This window comes from Gekko japonicus, unplaced genomic scaffold (genome assembly GCF_001447785.1).
Source record: "Gekko japonicus isolate JY-2015 unplaced genomic scaffold, Gekko_japonicus_V1.1 scaffold1287, whole genome shotgun sequence".
Lineage (NCBI taxonomy): Eukaryota > Metazoa > Chordata > Lepidosauria > Squamata > Gekkonidae > Gekko > Gekko japonicus.
In genome coordinates this window covers 39,686-55,155 of record NW_015165862.1, presented here as the reverse complement: position 1 = coordinate 55,155, position 15,470 = coordinate 39,686, and the positions used below count along the sequence as shown (strand labels likewise).

The 15,470-nt window shown below is 51.8% G+C and overlaps 1 protein-coding gene across 1 annotated transcript in view; it reads left to right on the top strand.

Annotated features, from left to right (window-relative positions):
* Positions 1-15,470, top strand: part of LOC107110446 (collagen alpha-1(V) chain) — a 291,309-nt gene that overhangs the window by 267,815 nt on the left and 8,024 nt on the right. The window contains exons 60-62 of the mRNA XM_015411231.1: positions 121-379; positions 4,240-4,352; positions 14,979-15,047. Coding sequence (XP_015266717.1) covers positions 121-379; positions 4,240-4,352; positions 14,979-15,047 — 441 coding nt within the window. The remainder of the gene's footprint in view (positions 1-120; positions 380-4,239; positions 4,353-14,978; positions 15,048-15,470) is intronic.

Below are 15,470 nucleotides of genomic sequence, written 5' to 3'. Positions count from 1 at the left end.
ACCCCGCTGCTCAAGATACTTGCTATCTTTGGAAGGCAGGGCACAAATCAGATAAGTAAAGAAAGAAAGAAGGTCCTGTGCCTCTGAGCTGTAGCTCACAGTCTTCCTTTCTCATCCAAGGGCCCTCCAGGGGAAGTGATCCAACCCCTTCCTATCCAGTCCTCTAAGAGGACACGGCGAAACATCGACGCCAGCCAATTGATTGACGAAGGCAACTCTGACAACTACATGGATTATGCTGAAGGCATGGAGGAAATCTTTGGCTCCTTAAACTCCCTGAAACTGGAAATTGAGCAGATGAAGCATCCATTGGGCACCCAGCACAACCCAGCTCGTACCTGCAAAGATTTGCAGCTTTGTCATCCTGATTTCCCAGATGGTATGCGGGGGGGCTGCCAATGGGGGAGCCGGAGGGAGGGAGCTCGTTCTTTGAAATCTGATGCATGTCTTATGTTGCAAGCAGAAAGGAGTGGGGGCCCAAATTTTTTGCAATAAAGCATATTTTGACAGTATTCCTGTTAAAATAATAAAATCTGAAATGGTATTATGGAAGGTGGGAATGGCATCAGAGGGCTGCAATGACCCACATTGTTAATCCCTTTGGGGTCTTTTAGATCCCAGTACCTTCTTTGTGTACTTCTTGCTTCAAGAAAGGCTGAATGGCTGACCCTGAATGGTTGACACCTTTGTATCTTAAGTCACTTCTGCAAAGAACTCTTGATCCACACTCCCCTCCCATCACCCTCCAAACTGCAGGTGGTTTGGGGGGAATGGGGGGGCTCCCATGTAACCTTGTCGTGCCATAATTCACCTTCCAGGTTTTCTTTAGCTCCACTCTGCAGTTTCCCAATCCCAATTTGGTATGATTTTACCTTAAAGATTATGCATGGTGGGTTTGGGGAGAGTATGGATTTGTGTACCCCACTTGGCCACATTTGGTGCAACTTCATCACTGGTTGGCTTTTTGCCAGTTTTTAACTTTTGTTTTAATCATTAGTAGCTATATCACTATAGTGTCCTTGCAACAAGATATTTTACTCCAGCATCGAATTAGAAAATCTGGACTAAACGGTTCTAAAGGAATTAATCTATTACCACATTTAGTGTCAGCTACCGCCAGGATCTATCTAATAAAAGTTGTCTAAAAGGTAAAGTAAAGGTAAAGGTTCCCTTGCTCGAAAGCCAGTCGAATCCGACTCTAGGGTTGCGGTGCTCATCTCTGTTTCCAAGCCGAAGAGCCAGCGCTGTCCGAAGACATTTCCGTGGTCATGTGGCCGGCATGACTAAACACCAAGGCGCATGGAACGCTGTTACCTTCCCACCGAAGTGGTACCTATTTATCTACTTGCAATTTCTTGCTTTTGAACTGCTAGGTTGGCAGGAGCTGGAACTAGAGATGGGAGCTCATTCCATCATGTGGCACCCGGGTCTCGAACTGCTGAACTACTGACCTTCCACAGCCTGCAGTTCAGCGTCTTAACCACTTGAGCCACCGCAGCTCCAAAAGTTGTCTATCAACCTTTAAATCTGATAGTACAAATGAAATAATTGTGAATTATAGGAAACCTTCAGAGAGTTTGTTACTGAACAAAGTTTAAGTCCAGTGGCACCTTTAAAAGCAACAAAGTTTTATTCAAAGTGTAAGCTTTCGTGTGCAATGCACACTTCTTCAGATACAATGGAATCAAATCTCTTCAAAGGCTTACAGGAAAAAAGGGTGGGGGCAGCTGTTAGGAGGGGCCACTCAGAGCCAAGAGGCAGATGCAGAGCTGAAATTGGATCAGCTTGCAAATGCAAGTTTTAACAAAAAGATGTGAGAATGAAGCTAGAGTCCAGCAGTACCACCAAGACAAACCAAGCTCAACCCTGTGTACAAAAAAATAGTTCTCTTTAATAGACAAGATGTTAGAACATGCAAGCATGTGAAAATGAACCCTGTAGCTATGGGGGGGGGGGGACCAAACTTATTAAAAAGAACCAGTTTGGTGTAGTGGTTAAGTGTGCGGCGGACTCTAATCTGGGAGAACCGGGTTTGATTCCCCATTCCTCCACTTGCACCTGCTGATGTGACCTTGGGTCAGTCACAAGCTCTGGCACAGCTGTCCTTGAAAAAGAGCAGTTTGTGTCAGAGTTCTCTCAGCCCCACCCACCTCACAGGGTGTCTGTTGTGGGGAGGGGGAGGGAAAGGAGTTTGTAAGCCGCTCTGAGACACCTTTGGGTAGTGAAGGGCCATGGGGTATAAATCCAATCTCCTCCTCCTCCTCCTAACATTTTAGGAACCGTATTATAGCAAGTACCTGTTTAACCAAAACCAGCTTTCTGGTTATTGTCTTAACACTGCTTTTAGAGAGTTTCTGTAAACCCTTCATGCACAGATAGAAATTTCATCTGATCTCTTCACAAAGTTCCATTCAGAAAAATCTGATTTGCTTACCACATCAATGCATTTTTATACAAAAATATCAGTCTTGTCTTACTCTAACAGTGAAATCCTGTGAAAAGTTACTATAGTCTAAGCTTATTGAAATCAGTGGGCTTCGACTGGAATAACTCAACATAGGGCTGCCCTGTCAATCTCTTCTGTCTTAAAAATGTGATTATTACCTAGATAAATTTGTTTAGCTAGTTAGTTATTTAGTTAGTTTGATTTTTATCCCGCCCTCCCTGCAAGCAGGCTCAGGGTGGGTTACAAATCACATAAATAACAATATAATCCTAATAGTTAAAACCATATTTCTATCAAAACACAAACCAAATATAATCAGGGTGGATTCGCCTCGACAGTGATGCTCAGTTTAAGTTGGTTTCATTTGGCCAGCATTGTCAGCAGGGGAGGCTGAGGAAGACTTGGATTTCCACAGCCTCATCCGAAAGCCCAGTGGAACAAGCTCCATCTTGCAGGCCCTGCGGAACTGTAGCAAATCCTGCAGGGCCCTGATCTCAAGAGGGAGATTGTTCCACCATGCTGGGTGTCCCAAGGGCGAGCCTCACCAGGGACGGCCACCGCCGCTCGGGACTCCTATACCCCCTTGGCACTCACAGGAAGGCAGGGGCGACCGATCCCAACGCCGCCGAGTCACCCAGGCCCCGGCAGCCGGCAACAGACCCGCAGGATGACACCACCCCAGACGAGAGGTGGGCAAGGGGGAAGGAAGCTTCCAGAGGACAAGAGGGAACCGCACCGGGCCAGCGGCCCAGCGCAACAGCCCGCCCACAGCCTAGAGCAGCTTGGGGAAGGAGGAGCACGGAGCCTGCCCGCCCGGTGGGCTGAGAGCAAGCGAGCAGAGAAGGCGCCACACCCACGGCTCAGCGGCTCGGCATAAGAGGAGGGGGCGGGGCCACAGGGGAGATGCGAAGGGTGGAGCACAGGGGAGGGCGGGTGACATGAGGCAGGAATAAAAGAGGACCAGTAGCAGAGGCCAGGGAGGATGTGGCACAGGCGACGGGCGAACGGACAAACGGAGAGAGAGTTTTGTCTGACCTGCCAAGGGAGAGAAGAGGGTGGTGACGTAACCTCCTCCTCTCCCACAAGTCTGAGGCCTCTGCGGTTCCTCCGGGGAGGTGGGACACGGTGGCTGACAGCGTGACAGCGACGAGGGGTCGTCAAGCTCGTGTAACACTGGGGCCAAGGCAGGAGAAGCCAACTGGACATTCTTGAGGCCAGGGACAACCAGAAGATGTTGATCAGTTGAGTGCAACACTCTGCAAGGGACAAATGGGGAGAGGCGGTTTTGAAGATACGCAGGTCCCTGTCCGTGTGATGTCATCCTGTTGGGGACACTGCACCGTGTTGTGGCTGTTGGGGGCGGGGCTTCTCTGCTGGCCAGCTGGCCGGGAGTGCAGGAGCACCACCCCCTATGGGGGGGGGGTGGCAGGAGGCCACGAAATTGGGGGATCCCTTGCTCCCCCACCGGGCTGAACCTAATATGAGTGCATGCTACAGTGAAAACATGCGTGATCAGCAAGAAAAATGATGATATACTCAAAATACTGCTACATCCTCACTGGGGGAGAGTACAGATCCTAGACAACTATCATGTGTCCTTTTAGTAGTACGGACAAGAATGCAACTTCATATTTTTACTGTAAAAAAGGAAGTGTCAAATAAATTCCATTTTTTTTAGTTGTGTATGGGTTTTTTTTTTTAAAAAATGTCAGCTGGACAAACTTGATCAGACAGTTGGAACGGAAATGTGTAACTGGTTCTTCCTTTAAAAAAATGTTTGGTCCCAATTCCAGGTGAATACTGGGTTGACCCTAATCAAGGCTGCTCCAGGGATTCCTTCAAGGTTTACTGCAATTTTACAGCTGGTGGTGAAACTTGCATCTTCCCTGATAAGAGGTCTGAAGGGGTGAGTGTTTCTCATGAATGGTTTTTTCTTTTGTTTTTTTGATTTCTTCAGTTTGATGCTGTCATCTTCATACCGAAGATTTTGTAAAATTTTGTTATTTATTTATTTAATTATTTAGTATCCTATTGGGGACCCAAAGCAGCTTACATCATTCTCTGCTCCTCCATTTTATCCTCACACCAACCAAACCTAATAACATTAGATCCTCTTATAGCCCACTTTGCTGGAAAGGGTGTAAAACGAGGCTCTCCCTTACACCTATGGTGGTCTTGTCCAGTGAGCCAATCCTTTTGGGGCACAGTTGCAGATAAGATCTCACAAATGGTAGACATTTCTCTTACTATGTCTCCAGACCTTTTTAGTTTTGATTTATAGCCGGATTATTCAATGGAAAAGAGTAATGTTCCTTGGTCTTGATCTTGACTGCAGCTGCACGACAGATGATTGCAGCCAGCTGGGAAAACCCAAACGGGCCTTCCATAAACGCCTGGTTTGACACACTTCGGGATGTTTATGGGGGAAACTGTAAACAATTATTTCTTTGTTGGTTCCCAGTTGTCTTTTTCACCCTATGATTATGATGAAATCGGGAAGCCAGTTATTGGATTTCTGAGACACAATAGTTCTTCTGTGTAGAAATGATTATAGAATCTGGTTAAAATTGTAAGGTTATTGCAAACATTTCTCAGTATGAGTTGTTACGTGGGTGTATGAAAATTTAGGTTTAGCCTAGGTTTTCTGGGAGTATCTACCAGTTGATAATGTTAGACAGAAATGTATATAAATATTTTTTTAAAAAAATCAACCCTGTGGGGTAGGTCAGGCTGAGTGAGTTACTGGCCCGAGGTCACACAGTGAGCTTCCATGGTACGAGGGCAGCTTTGAACCCTGGTCTCCCAGATACCAGTCTTAACCACTACATCACACGGACTCTCTTTTAGTTTCTTGTCGAAGGCTTTCACGGCCAGAGTTCATTAGTTGCTGTAGATTTTCTGGGTTGTGAGGCTGTGGTCTTGGCATTGTTGAACCTGACATTTCGCCAGTAACTGTGACTGGCATCCTCAGAGGTATAACACAAAAAGATAGAGTACTCTCTCTGTCAAGGTGAGAAGCAAAATACTAGGCAGGTAACTTATATCTCCTCAGGAAGGTGGGGTAGGGCTGAGTCATTATCTTGTAGGAGTTCCCCAGGCTATGAACATGCTAATGGAGGAGCTTTCCTGAGGAGGTTCTTTTTTATATGGATTGTTTCCTGAGGAGATTTCCTGTTTCCTGAGGAAGAAAAGAACAAGAAAGACAGAATAAAAGAACATGAAAGACACTGCAGACTTGGCCAACCTGAAAAATCAGCAGTGGCTGAACATAGCTTAACTCAAACAGGACACAGTATTTTGTTCCAAGACATTGAAAGGCTGGACAACACATCCAATTACCATGTCAGATTACACAGAGAAGCCATTGAAATTAATAAACATAAACACAATTTCAACAGGAAAGAAGAGTGTTTAAAAATAATTAGGGCATGGTTTCCGGTCCTGAAAAACACAAAAGGCTCTACATCTGACAATAGCATTACAGATAAGATTATAACCTCCTTAGGAAACAGGAAATGATCCATATGCAAAAGAACCTCCTCAGGAAAGCTCCTCCATTAGCATGTTCATAGCCTGGGGAACTCCTACAAGATAATGACTCAGCCCTACCCCACCTTCCTGAGGAGATATAAATTACCTGCCTACCATTTTCTTCTCACCTTGACACAGAGAGTACTCCCTCTTTCTGTGTTATACCTCATGTTTGACATCCCTGCCCTGGGGTTTTGTCTTGGGAAGGGGAAGGGCCTTGTGGGTTTTGCCGAAGCTGTTCAAGCATGATGTCAGTTCTGAGAAAACCCAGGACTGACACCATGCCGCTCTAATTTTTACCTAGAAAGGACTGACATACTTTCTGGGTTTCCCTAGAAGTGACGTCACACGGTGGGGCTGACAGCCATTCTTTACGTTTTATTTTTCTCTGGCTGCCGCTCAGAGCAACAGTGGGAAACATCAGCTGAGGGTGGGGGATTCTCTGCCCCTCACCAGGGGGTTGCAACCTTGCTTTCAACGAGCCCTGTGGTGCCCCCCCACCCTCCTACCCCCTTCAGCCTTGGAGCACTCCAAGGGCCTCGGCTGGTTACCTCCACTCTGGCTCTACACTTGACTGGGGAGAGCCTAGAGCACCCCCCACCAATGTTCCCTCTAAGCTGTGGTCTTGTGAGCAAAAATTGTACTTTGTGAGCTACTGGCATTCAAGTTGTGAGCAAGCCATTTGGCTGCCGCATAAATTAGCTTGCTCTGGAGCCATCCTTCCTGAGCGAAGACAACAATGTGTGAGCCGGAGGCTAAAGAACTGTGAGCTAGCTCACACTAACTCAGCTTAGAGGGAACACTGCCCCCCACCCCTCCAGACAACCCCCTCTTCAGTCAGGGCATGCTTGGAGTGCGAGTATCCACGCCCCCCCCCACTTCTTCTCAAAAGCATTTAAAGGGATCCATTGAGTGCTTTTGAGAAGAGATGGGGGTGGGGTGCGTCCCCTCCCTCCCACAAGATTCAAAGGGCCCTCCAGCTGACCGGCGGGCCACTTGCTCCCCATCAATCAGCTGAAGGGCCCATTAAATCTTGCAGGAGGGGGTGGCTGTTGGCAGTCAGACTTGGGGGCGGGGCTTTCCCCCTGTCAGTCAGCTGGCCGGCAGCGGATTGGAGCCCCCCAAACCAGGGGGAAACCCACCGGGACCTGGGGAATGGCAACCCTACATGCCCTTCTTTCTGGCCACATTTGAGGCATGAAGGACCCCGGCAGAGCAAACAACAAAGCCTCATTTATGACCTAAATACTGTAACAATAGGATAAATAAAGAACAGTTATGAATCATAGAATCACAGAGTTAGAAGGGGCCCTACAGACCATCTAGTCCAACCCCCTGCCCAGTGCAGGACCAGCCTAGAGCATCTCTGACAAATATTCGTCCAGCCGCTTCTTGAAAGCTGTCAGTGAAGGGGAGCTAACCACCTCCCTAGGCAGCTGATTCCACCTTTGAAGAACCACTCTGACCGTGAAAAGGTTTTTCCTAATATCCAGCCGATACCTTTCTGCATGTAATTTAAACCCGTTGCTTCAGGTCCTCTCCTCTGCTGCCAACTGGAAACAGCTCCTTGCCCACCTCCAAATGACAGCCTTTCAAATATTTAAAGAGAGCAATCGTGTCCCCCCTCAATCTTCTCTTCTCCAAACTAAACATTCCCAAGGCCCCATTCCACCACGGCTGAGGTCAAGCTTAGGCCAGTGCTCCCACCGAGAGGACCAACACCTCCCGCAGCCCTTGCCGTAAGTCCTCCAAGAAAACGTCATTACCTTTCTCAGAAAGATGAACCCCATCAGCACGATAAAGGCTTGCACAGGCAGGGTGAGTATCAAGATGAGGCAGGTAGTGGCCCAAACCGCCCGCCAAGGCCTTCCTCATATCCCTATCGGCCTTGCGCCAAGCCCGATCAATCCCCAAAGGTCTGACAGCATCCTACTACACCCTGCGCGGCATCATGGCCGACCAAACCAAGGAGACCCCCAGCCAAAGGCGCAAAATGGCCCGGAGGTCCTCCAGTGCCTGCAAAACCAAGGCTTTACCTTTGAGTAAGCCCAAGTTGTGACCTCCCAGGTGGATAATTAAAACATGAGGTTGGGGGGGGGTCATCTCGTCCCTGAAATAACAAAGGCAGGAGGCCCGACTAGTGAAGGCCTCGGTGCCCCGCCATTCAGTGCTGGCCCATTGGCTCAGCCCCAGCTGAGCACCAATCGAAGTCCTCAGAGCTTGATGTGCAGCCCAAAAAACAAAACTATGGCCACAGACGAGAACCCGCTGCCTCTCCTTAACAAGAACAGCACCTACAAGAAAAACAACAGTTAGACACAGCATGACTTATGATGCAACAAAAGGGCGCACATAAGACTGATACGCGGCAGACCGCCACCTGCCCACCTTCTGAATCGCGGGGGTGGGATAACCCCTGGCAGCCGCAGTAGAGGCAGCCCCAATTCGAAATGAATGGGTACCAAATTTGACCCCAGATAATCCCAGCGTACCCAGAGCACGCGTGGCGATCGCCCCAAATTGGTGTCTGGTCAAGGGACTGCCATCGCTGTGGCGAAACAACAAACCATCACCCCACCCTCTAACAGACAAGTATGCAGCTAGAGCTGAAACCGGACAAAGTTCCGGGTCTTCACAGGGACCTAACAAGATCACACTGTCACAATGGCGCTAGTCCATCTTGGAACTCTGAACCGTAATATGAGCCATCCCTGACTCCAACCTGAGGTCTGACACTGAAAGGACCCAGCCAGAGGAGTCATTTCTGGATTGTGCCACTGTGGTGCCCCAGCCCGCTCCGAGGGGGAGTCCCTACCCCCCAGTCGCCTTTAAAGGGGAACGGGAGACCTCAGAATAGGGCCCGCTACCTGGTTACGTCACCAAAGGCAAACCTGCGCCCGCGAGAGCCACGGGAGACGTCTGCCTCGTCGCCTCTCCCTTCGACTCTCAGTCAGCCCGTCTCCTTCCTCTGCTCCGCCTTTCTTCCTCCCCGGTCTCCCTTTCCGTTCCCCCTTTTATCCTTCCCTCCACCCTGTCCCTTGTTCTCAGTGGACGCCGGACTGTCAATCACAGGTGGTCCCGCCTCCCTATAAGAGCTCCGATGCCCTGCCAGGTGTGGGGGCGTTTCGACCCCACCCGGGGCAAGGAGTGTGGAGGTCGTCGCCCGGGCGGCGCGGAACAGCCAACTGTGCCGGGGCGTAGTTGTGGCGGCGTCTCTTGGAGACCCGCCCTGTTGCCATGTACACAGGGACGCGCCCTGTGGGGAAGTGGCCGGGCTGTTTCGGGGCACTCGTTGCTACCTCCAATCTCCCCTTCATGGCTGTTTGCATCTTCGCCCGTTTCGGAGCTATGGGACTTTTCCCCGAGGCTGCTGCCGGTTGTGGTGAGCGGGGAACCTTCAGGGTAGGGCTTGAACGAGGACTCGTGGGAGAGGCCCGGCCCATTGGAGCCGGGACAGCCACCAATTTGCTAATCTGCAGGGCCCCAGAAAATGCAACTAAGGCTGCCGCATGAAAAAGGCAAACCTCAAACGCAGACACACAACCCCCCACACACACACACCCCTTCAGTCCCTTAAGGGCCAAAGGGGACATGGGCTGCCACGGATCAGGTCTCTGTCCGTCCTCCCTGGACCATCCCTCCAGCATCTTTCTTAAACGAAAGTCACTTGTATCCTCCCGACAGCCTAAGACCTTGCTGGCAAAGGCAAGGGCCGACAGTCTTCCCCTAATGGAGCGCGCCGCAAGCCCCTTACCTTTCAGGCCAACACAATAGTGGAGCAAATGCTCCACCGGTAGGGGCCAAAGTACCTGATACCCCACCGCAGACCTGAACTCCTCGAAGTGTCGTACAGCGCGCTCATACGACCTCCTGGTCTGGGAGCAATGCCCAGACCTATTGCTCTACACGCTTCAGCCTTCCAAGCAGCCAGAGCTCTGGGGGGATCCTTGCTGGATGCAGATCGGCATCCGGGGTCAGCTGACGAAATCTCTCTATCTGTTTTCGGGAGAGAGTGTCAGCAATGCCATTATCAACCCCCAGGACATGCCTGGCCAAGAACCAAATGTTGAGGCGAAGGCAACGCAGTGTGAAAGCCCGCACCAACGCCATAACTCATGGGGATTTAGAAGAAAACGAATTAATGACATAGACAACAGCCAGGTTGTCACGCCAAAAGTGAACCCTGTGGTTCACCAGGTCATCACCACACAGCCAACAAAGTAGGAAAACATTCAAGGATAGTAAGGTCCCTATTGAGCCCAGTGGCTACCCATTCAAAAGGCCAATCCTCCGCACACCAATGTCCGCAGAAGTAGACCCCAAAACCCAAAGAACCTGCAGCATCGGAGGTGACTTGAAGGTCTGCTTCAAGCTGTAAGTCCTCCCTCCAAAAAGACACACCACTATACGGCTCCAAAAACAGCTGCCAGACCAAGAGGTCATCACCCATGCCCACAGTCATCCTTGCCCTATGATGTGGAAGGTGCAGGCCAACCGTGGCTGCGCTCACCCTCCATGAAAAGGCCCTACCTGGGGCTACCACCTTACAGGCAAAGTTAAGATGCCCCACAAGCTGTTGCAACTCCAGCAATGTTGCCTTGCGTTTGGCAAGGAAGCCCCGTACCCTGACACGCAAGTCATGAATTTTGCACTCAGGCAAATGGGACGACTGGGCCACCGTGTCCAGCTCGATCCCCAGAAATGTCAACTTTGAAACGGGGCCAGTCTTCTCATGTGCCAGGGGCACCCCCAGTTCTGAGGCCAACTGAAGAAAGTTGGCCAAAAGCCGCCCACACTGCCCTGAACCAGCTGAGCCAACAAAAAGAATGTCATCAAGGTAGTGGGGAACATCACGAAGCCCAGACTTGTCCCGAACTGCCCATTCAAGAAAGGAGCTAAATCGTTCAAAGGCAGCACATCACATGGAACAACCCATAGGGAGCGCCCTATCCATGTAATACTGTCCCTCAGAGGAACACCCCAGTAGTTCAAAATCCTCAGGATGCACCGGGAGAAGGCGAAAGGCCGACTTGATGTCGCATTTGGCCCTCTCAGCCCCAGGGCCACAACGGCGCACCACCCGGACAGCCTGATCAAAGGTTGTGTATCGCACAGAACAAAGATGTTCCGGGATACCATCGCTCACCAAACCCCTGTGTGGAAAGGAGAGGTGGTGAATCAGGCGAAATTCACCTGGAGCCTTCTTAGGAACTACCCCAAGTGGAGACACCCGCAGCTTAAGAACAGATGGAGAAGGAAAAGGGCCCAGCACCCTGCCTTCCGCTCTTTCCTTATCAATCTTTCCTCGAACAACGTGCTCCAGACCCTGAATTGAACTGAGGTTTTTTGCCAGAAATGGGGCCCTGGGGCCAACAAATGGAATCCTAAAGCCAAACTGAAAACCCAATTAACAAAGGGGGGGGCCCAAGCCAGCCACGCCTCAAGCACTCTCACCTTTAGGGGGCTGGGGCCCTTTGTTGAATTGAGAGGGCCCACTGCCTCCGCCTGGCTTCCTCTGCCCTCGCCGTGACTTAGCCCTAAAGCAATTGGTGAAGGAGGGAGAGCCCCCGCACAAGGGACACCCGTGTTTATATTGACATGCTTTGCAGCTGCAGACCCCTTGGGAGCCAAACTCCCAACACAGTAGGCGGGGTTGAACTGCGGGGACCGGAAGCAGCAGGAAGGTGCTGGACCAAGTGCCCGCTGTCAGAGCGGTCACCTGTGTTAGGCCTCGCTTGGGCCATTACCTGCAACCACAGATGAGGGCAGACTTGGTCCCAGAGCAGCATGGGCTGGATGACAGCCCGCATGTGAAATTCCTCATCATACTGTTGCCAAGCCGGGCCCACAAATCCCGTAGCCAGCTCACAGTTTTTTAGCCTCCGGCTCACACATTTGTGTCTTAGCTCAGGAAGGATGGCTCCAGAGCAAACTAACGTATGCAGCGGCCAAATCGCTGGCTCACAACTTTAATGCCAATAGCTCACAAAGTAGAATTTTTGCTCACAAGACTCCACAGCTTAGAGGGAACATTGCCCAGGAACTGTCGTACCCTGGGACGCCTGCCTAAGGGGGAGGTGGAAACTGTCCATAAGGCCATGGCCAGTACTGAGAAGAAGAGGGGGGCGCTTGTGACGGAGGGGACTGAGATGAGGCTGATGCCGGCGGTGGACCCCAAGGCCCCCAAGGCCAAGCAGGCACCGCCTGGATGGTATTGATGGACTCACTAGACGGGCCCGAAGCCGCAGAAGATACAGTTGCCACCTTGCTTCCCGAGCGCTGGGCAGTGTCGCTCCGACCGGAAGACATGGCACTGCTTGTTCTCTGTCCATCACCTGCTCCACCGGGCTTTGCCGTGCAACCCTCCAAAAGAGAAAGACGGGTTAGCACTGAAGCTTGAAACGGAGGTTTTGATGCCTGCCTAGTCTGCTTCTTAGCTGCTTTGGAATGAGTCAAAACTGGCGCTGGGGCAGAAACGCCTGTTGCCTCCTCCAGAGCGAACAGCCGCTCAAGAATGGCCTGCTGAGCCGCATCGTCCTCCTCATCGGGAAAAGCAAGAGCCGGCGCAGGCCGCTTTGGAGGAGCCTTGGGGGGGGGCGGGCCCCCTGGATTAGGTGGGGTGAGAGAGCTCCAAACAACTGCCCCTTAAAAGACAGCTATAATATCCAGGGGTACCGCTATTCTTGATTCTTGACACTTCACTCAACGTCTCAGAGCGGCGTACAGACTCCCCGCCCAGGCGCAGACCCCCCTGGATTAGGTGGGGTGAGAGAGCTCCAAACAACTGCCCCTTAAAAGACAGCTATAATATCCAGGGGTACCGCTATTCTTGATTCTTGACACTTCACTCAACGTCTCAGAGCGGCGTACAGACTCCCCGCCCAGCCCCTGGATTAGGTGGGGTGAGAGAGCTCCAAACAACTGCCCCTTAAAAGACAGCTATAATACCCGGGGGTACCGCTATTCTTGATTTATAAGTGTCCCAAGAAAAGCCAAGCATATAATTAACCAATTTTTGATATAACTATAGAGCTATACACAAAAAGAAATGGGGGAGGCACCAAGGGCGGGGGGGCAGGAAGGATGTGCCCCAAACCAGCCTCACTAAGGCCTCAACTGCCCAGGAGCCTCCCAAGCCCAGTCAGCCCCGGTCGGCAAAAACAGGCCCAACGCACCCAAAAGAGAGAGAGAGCCGATCCAAGCAATTGCCTCAACACCACAGGGTCGGGCCAGCAAGCTACTGTGGCCAAGAACGGCCACATGTGCAGCTGGGAAGGCAGGGCCAGGCGTGGCCATGGGTGCCTACAGCGCTTCGCGCCAACAGCCCGCCAGAGAAGGAAGAGAGAGGCTCAGCCACCCAGGTCCACGTTCGTGTTCCACCTGCCAGGCACCGCCCCGAAAACCCTGCCAAGCATGCCGCTGGACACCTCTAGGCCTCCGGCACCTGAGCACCTCCGGGTGCCTCTCTCCCCGGGCCCCTGCTTGTGCGGCCTTATCTCCAGCTGCGGCTGCTGCCACGGCGAACGGGATCGCTGAGGTCCCCCGCCGCCTTCTTGGTCCTGCCACCACTGATAGCCTCTGTCCACCTCCGAAACAGCCCTGCAGTCTTCCATGCGAGGGCCACCATACCCACCCGGATTCTCCTCACCGTGCGGAGGCAAAAGCGGCGTGCTGCCTGCTGCACTCCCAGGTAAGCGCCCCTGCCCCCAGAGCAGGCCTACGCACACCCCAGGGCTGAGGCAGAGGGTGTCGAAGGAGCTCCTCGGCCACAAGAAAGGCAGCAACTGAAGAGGGGAGGGAGCGGAGCTGGCCGTTAGCGCACCCACTCCACCACGCCCCCGAGACCCGGACGCTGTGACTCAGCATCCCCCCCTGTCTCCACCATCCTCCCCTGTCTCCACCTTCAAAGGGGGCAAAGGCAGCCCCCCAGCCGTACAGCCGTTGGCCTTCTGCCGGGTGGGGCTGGATTTCCCAACTTCACTATGAGAACATAAGATGCAGTCCCCTGGCCCTGGCCCTTTACCCCAAGCTTCTTTGTGGTGTTCTTGCTTCTGAGACCCTTGTCTGCGTCCACTGCTAACTGAATTTTTAGTGGCGTTTTAGGAACTACACTTGGTTCGTACCAGCTCCTGGCCATGCCTTGTGGGCCTCACAGTTGCTTTTGGGGAATTAAGCATCCTTCCCCAACCCTCCCATGAGGATGCGCCTTGCAGGGAATAGTTGCAGGACCTTTCTCCGCTCTTCTTGATCTTTGCATTGGGGAACCTGTGGGCTGAGCAGGGTGCCTCACCCCATACCGCCTTGCCCTGGGCTGGCCGTTTTCCACTCTGAATGTCGCCTTCGCCTCTCAGCTGCCTTCTTAGAGACTCCTACCAGGCGTAAAACTTGCATCTCATGTCTGGCTGGAAGTCACCTTCAACCAGGGGTGGGGGGGGCGGAGGGGACAAGTCGGCTGCACAGTGGCACAGAGGGGCTCCGGCCTTCCCTGCCTGCCATCCCAAGCCACTTTTGACAGCAGAAAACATCCCCCTGCCAGTTTCATGCCTCTGCCCTTCCGCAATTCGTAACATAAGGGAGGCACTTCTGCTGCATTGTAATGGTTTCTGATATCAAAATGCATGGGAATGGATACATTTCAGGACTGTGTGAGTTTTCAGGCTGGAGAGATTTCAGGGATGGTCTGAGCAGAGGTCCATCAGTGGCTATTAGCCACAAGGTATAGATAGGGACTCTGGGGCAAGGGATGCTCTGTCTTCTTGGTGCTTGGGGGGGTCAACAGTGGGAGGGCTTCTAATGTCCTGGCCCCACTGGTGGACCTCCTGATGGCACCTGGTATTTCTGGCCACTGTGTGACACAGAGTGTTGGACTGGATGAGCCCTTGGCCTGATCCTACATTGGCGTCTCTTATGTTCTTATGTTCTTATCCACGGAGTGTAACTCTTTTCTTTTGTCTTCTCTCTGTTCTTTTTCTCCCCATCGTGCCTCTTCTGCTGTTTTCAGGCTAGAATTACTTCATGGCCAAAGGAAAATCCAGGCTCCTGGTTCAGTGAATTCAAGCGCGGTAAACTGGTAAGAGGCTTCCCTGCTTGGTTTTCTGGTTTGCTTTAACCTGTCTCATATTTTGCGGCAGGGGTCATTTCGTAGAAAAAGAGGTGCAGGAGCTCATTAGCATAGCTCATTAGCATAACTTATTTGCATATGTCACACCCCCTGGCACCACCAGAAGTGTGTCAGAAGGCAACACCCACCCATCAGGCTCCACTGGACTGTTTTGGATTGCTAGCTATTGGGGGGAGGGGGTGAACATGCAGATCTGTCCTCACAGTTAGGGAGAGCTTGTACCTGAACAAAACTTGGTCTTAAAGGTGCCACTGGACTGTTTTGGATTGCTAGCTATGGCGGGGGGAGGGAATGCGCAGATCTTCCCTCATAGAGGAGGGAGAGCTTGTACCTGAAGGTGGGCCGGGGGGGGTCTCTGCAACTTACCTGGCT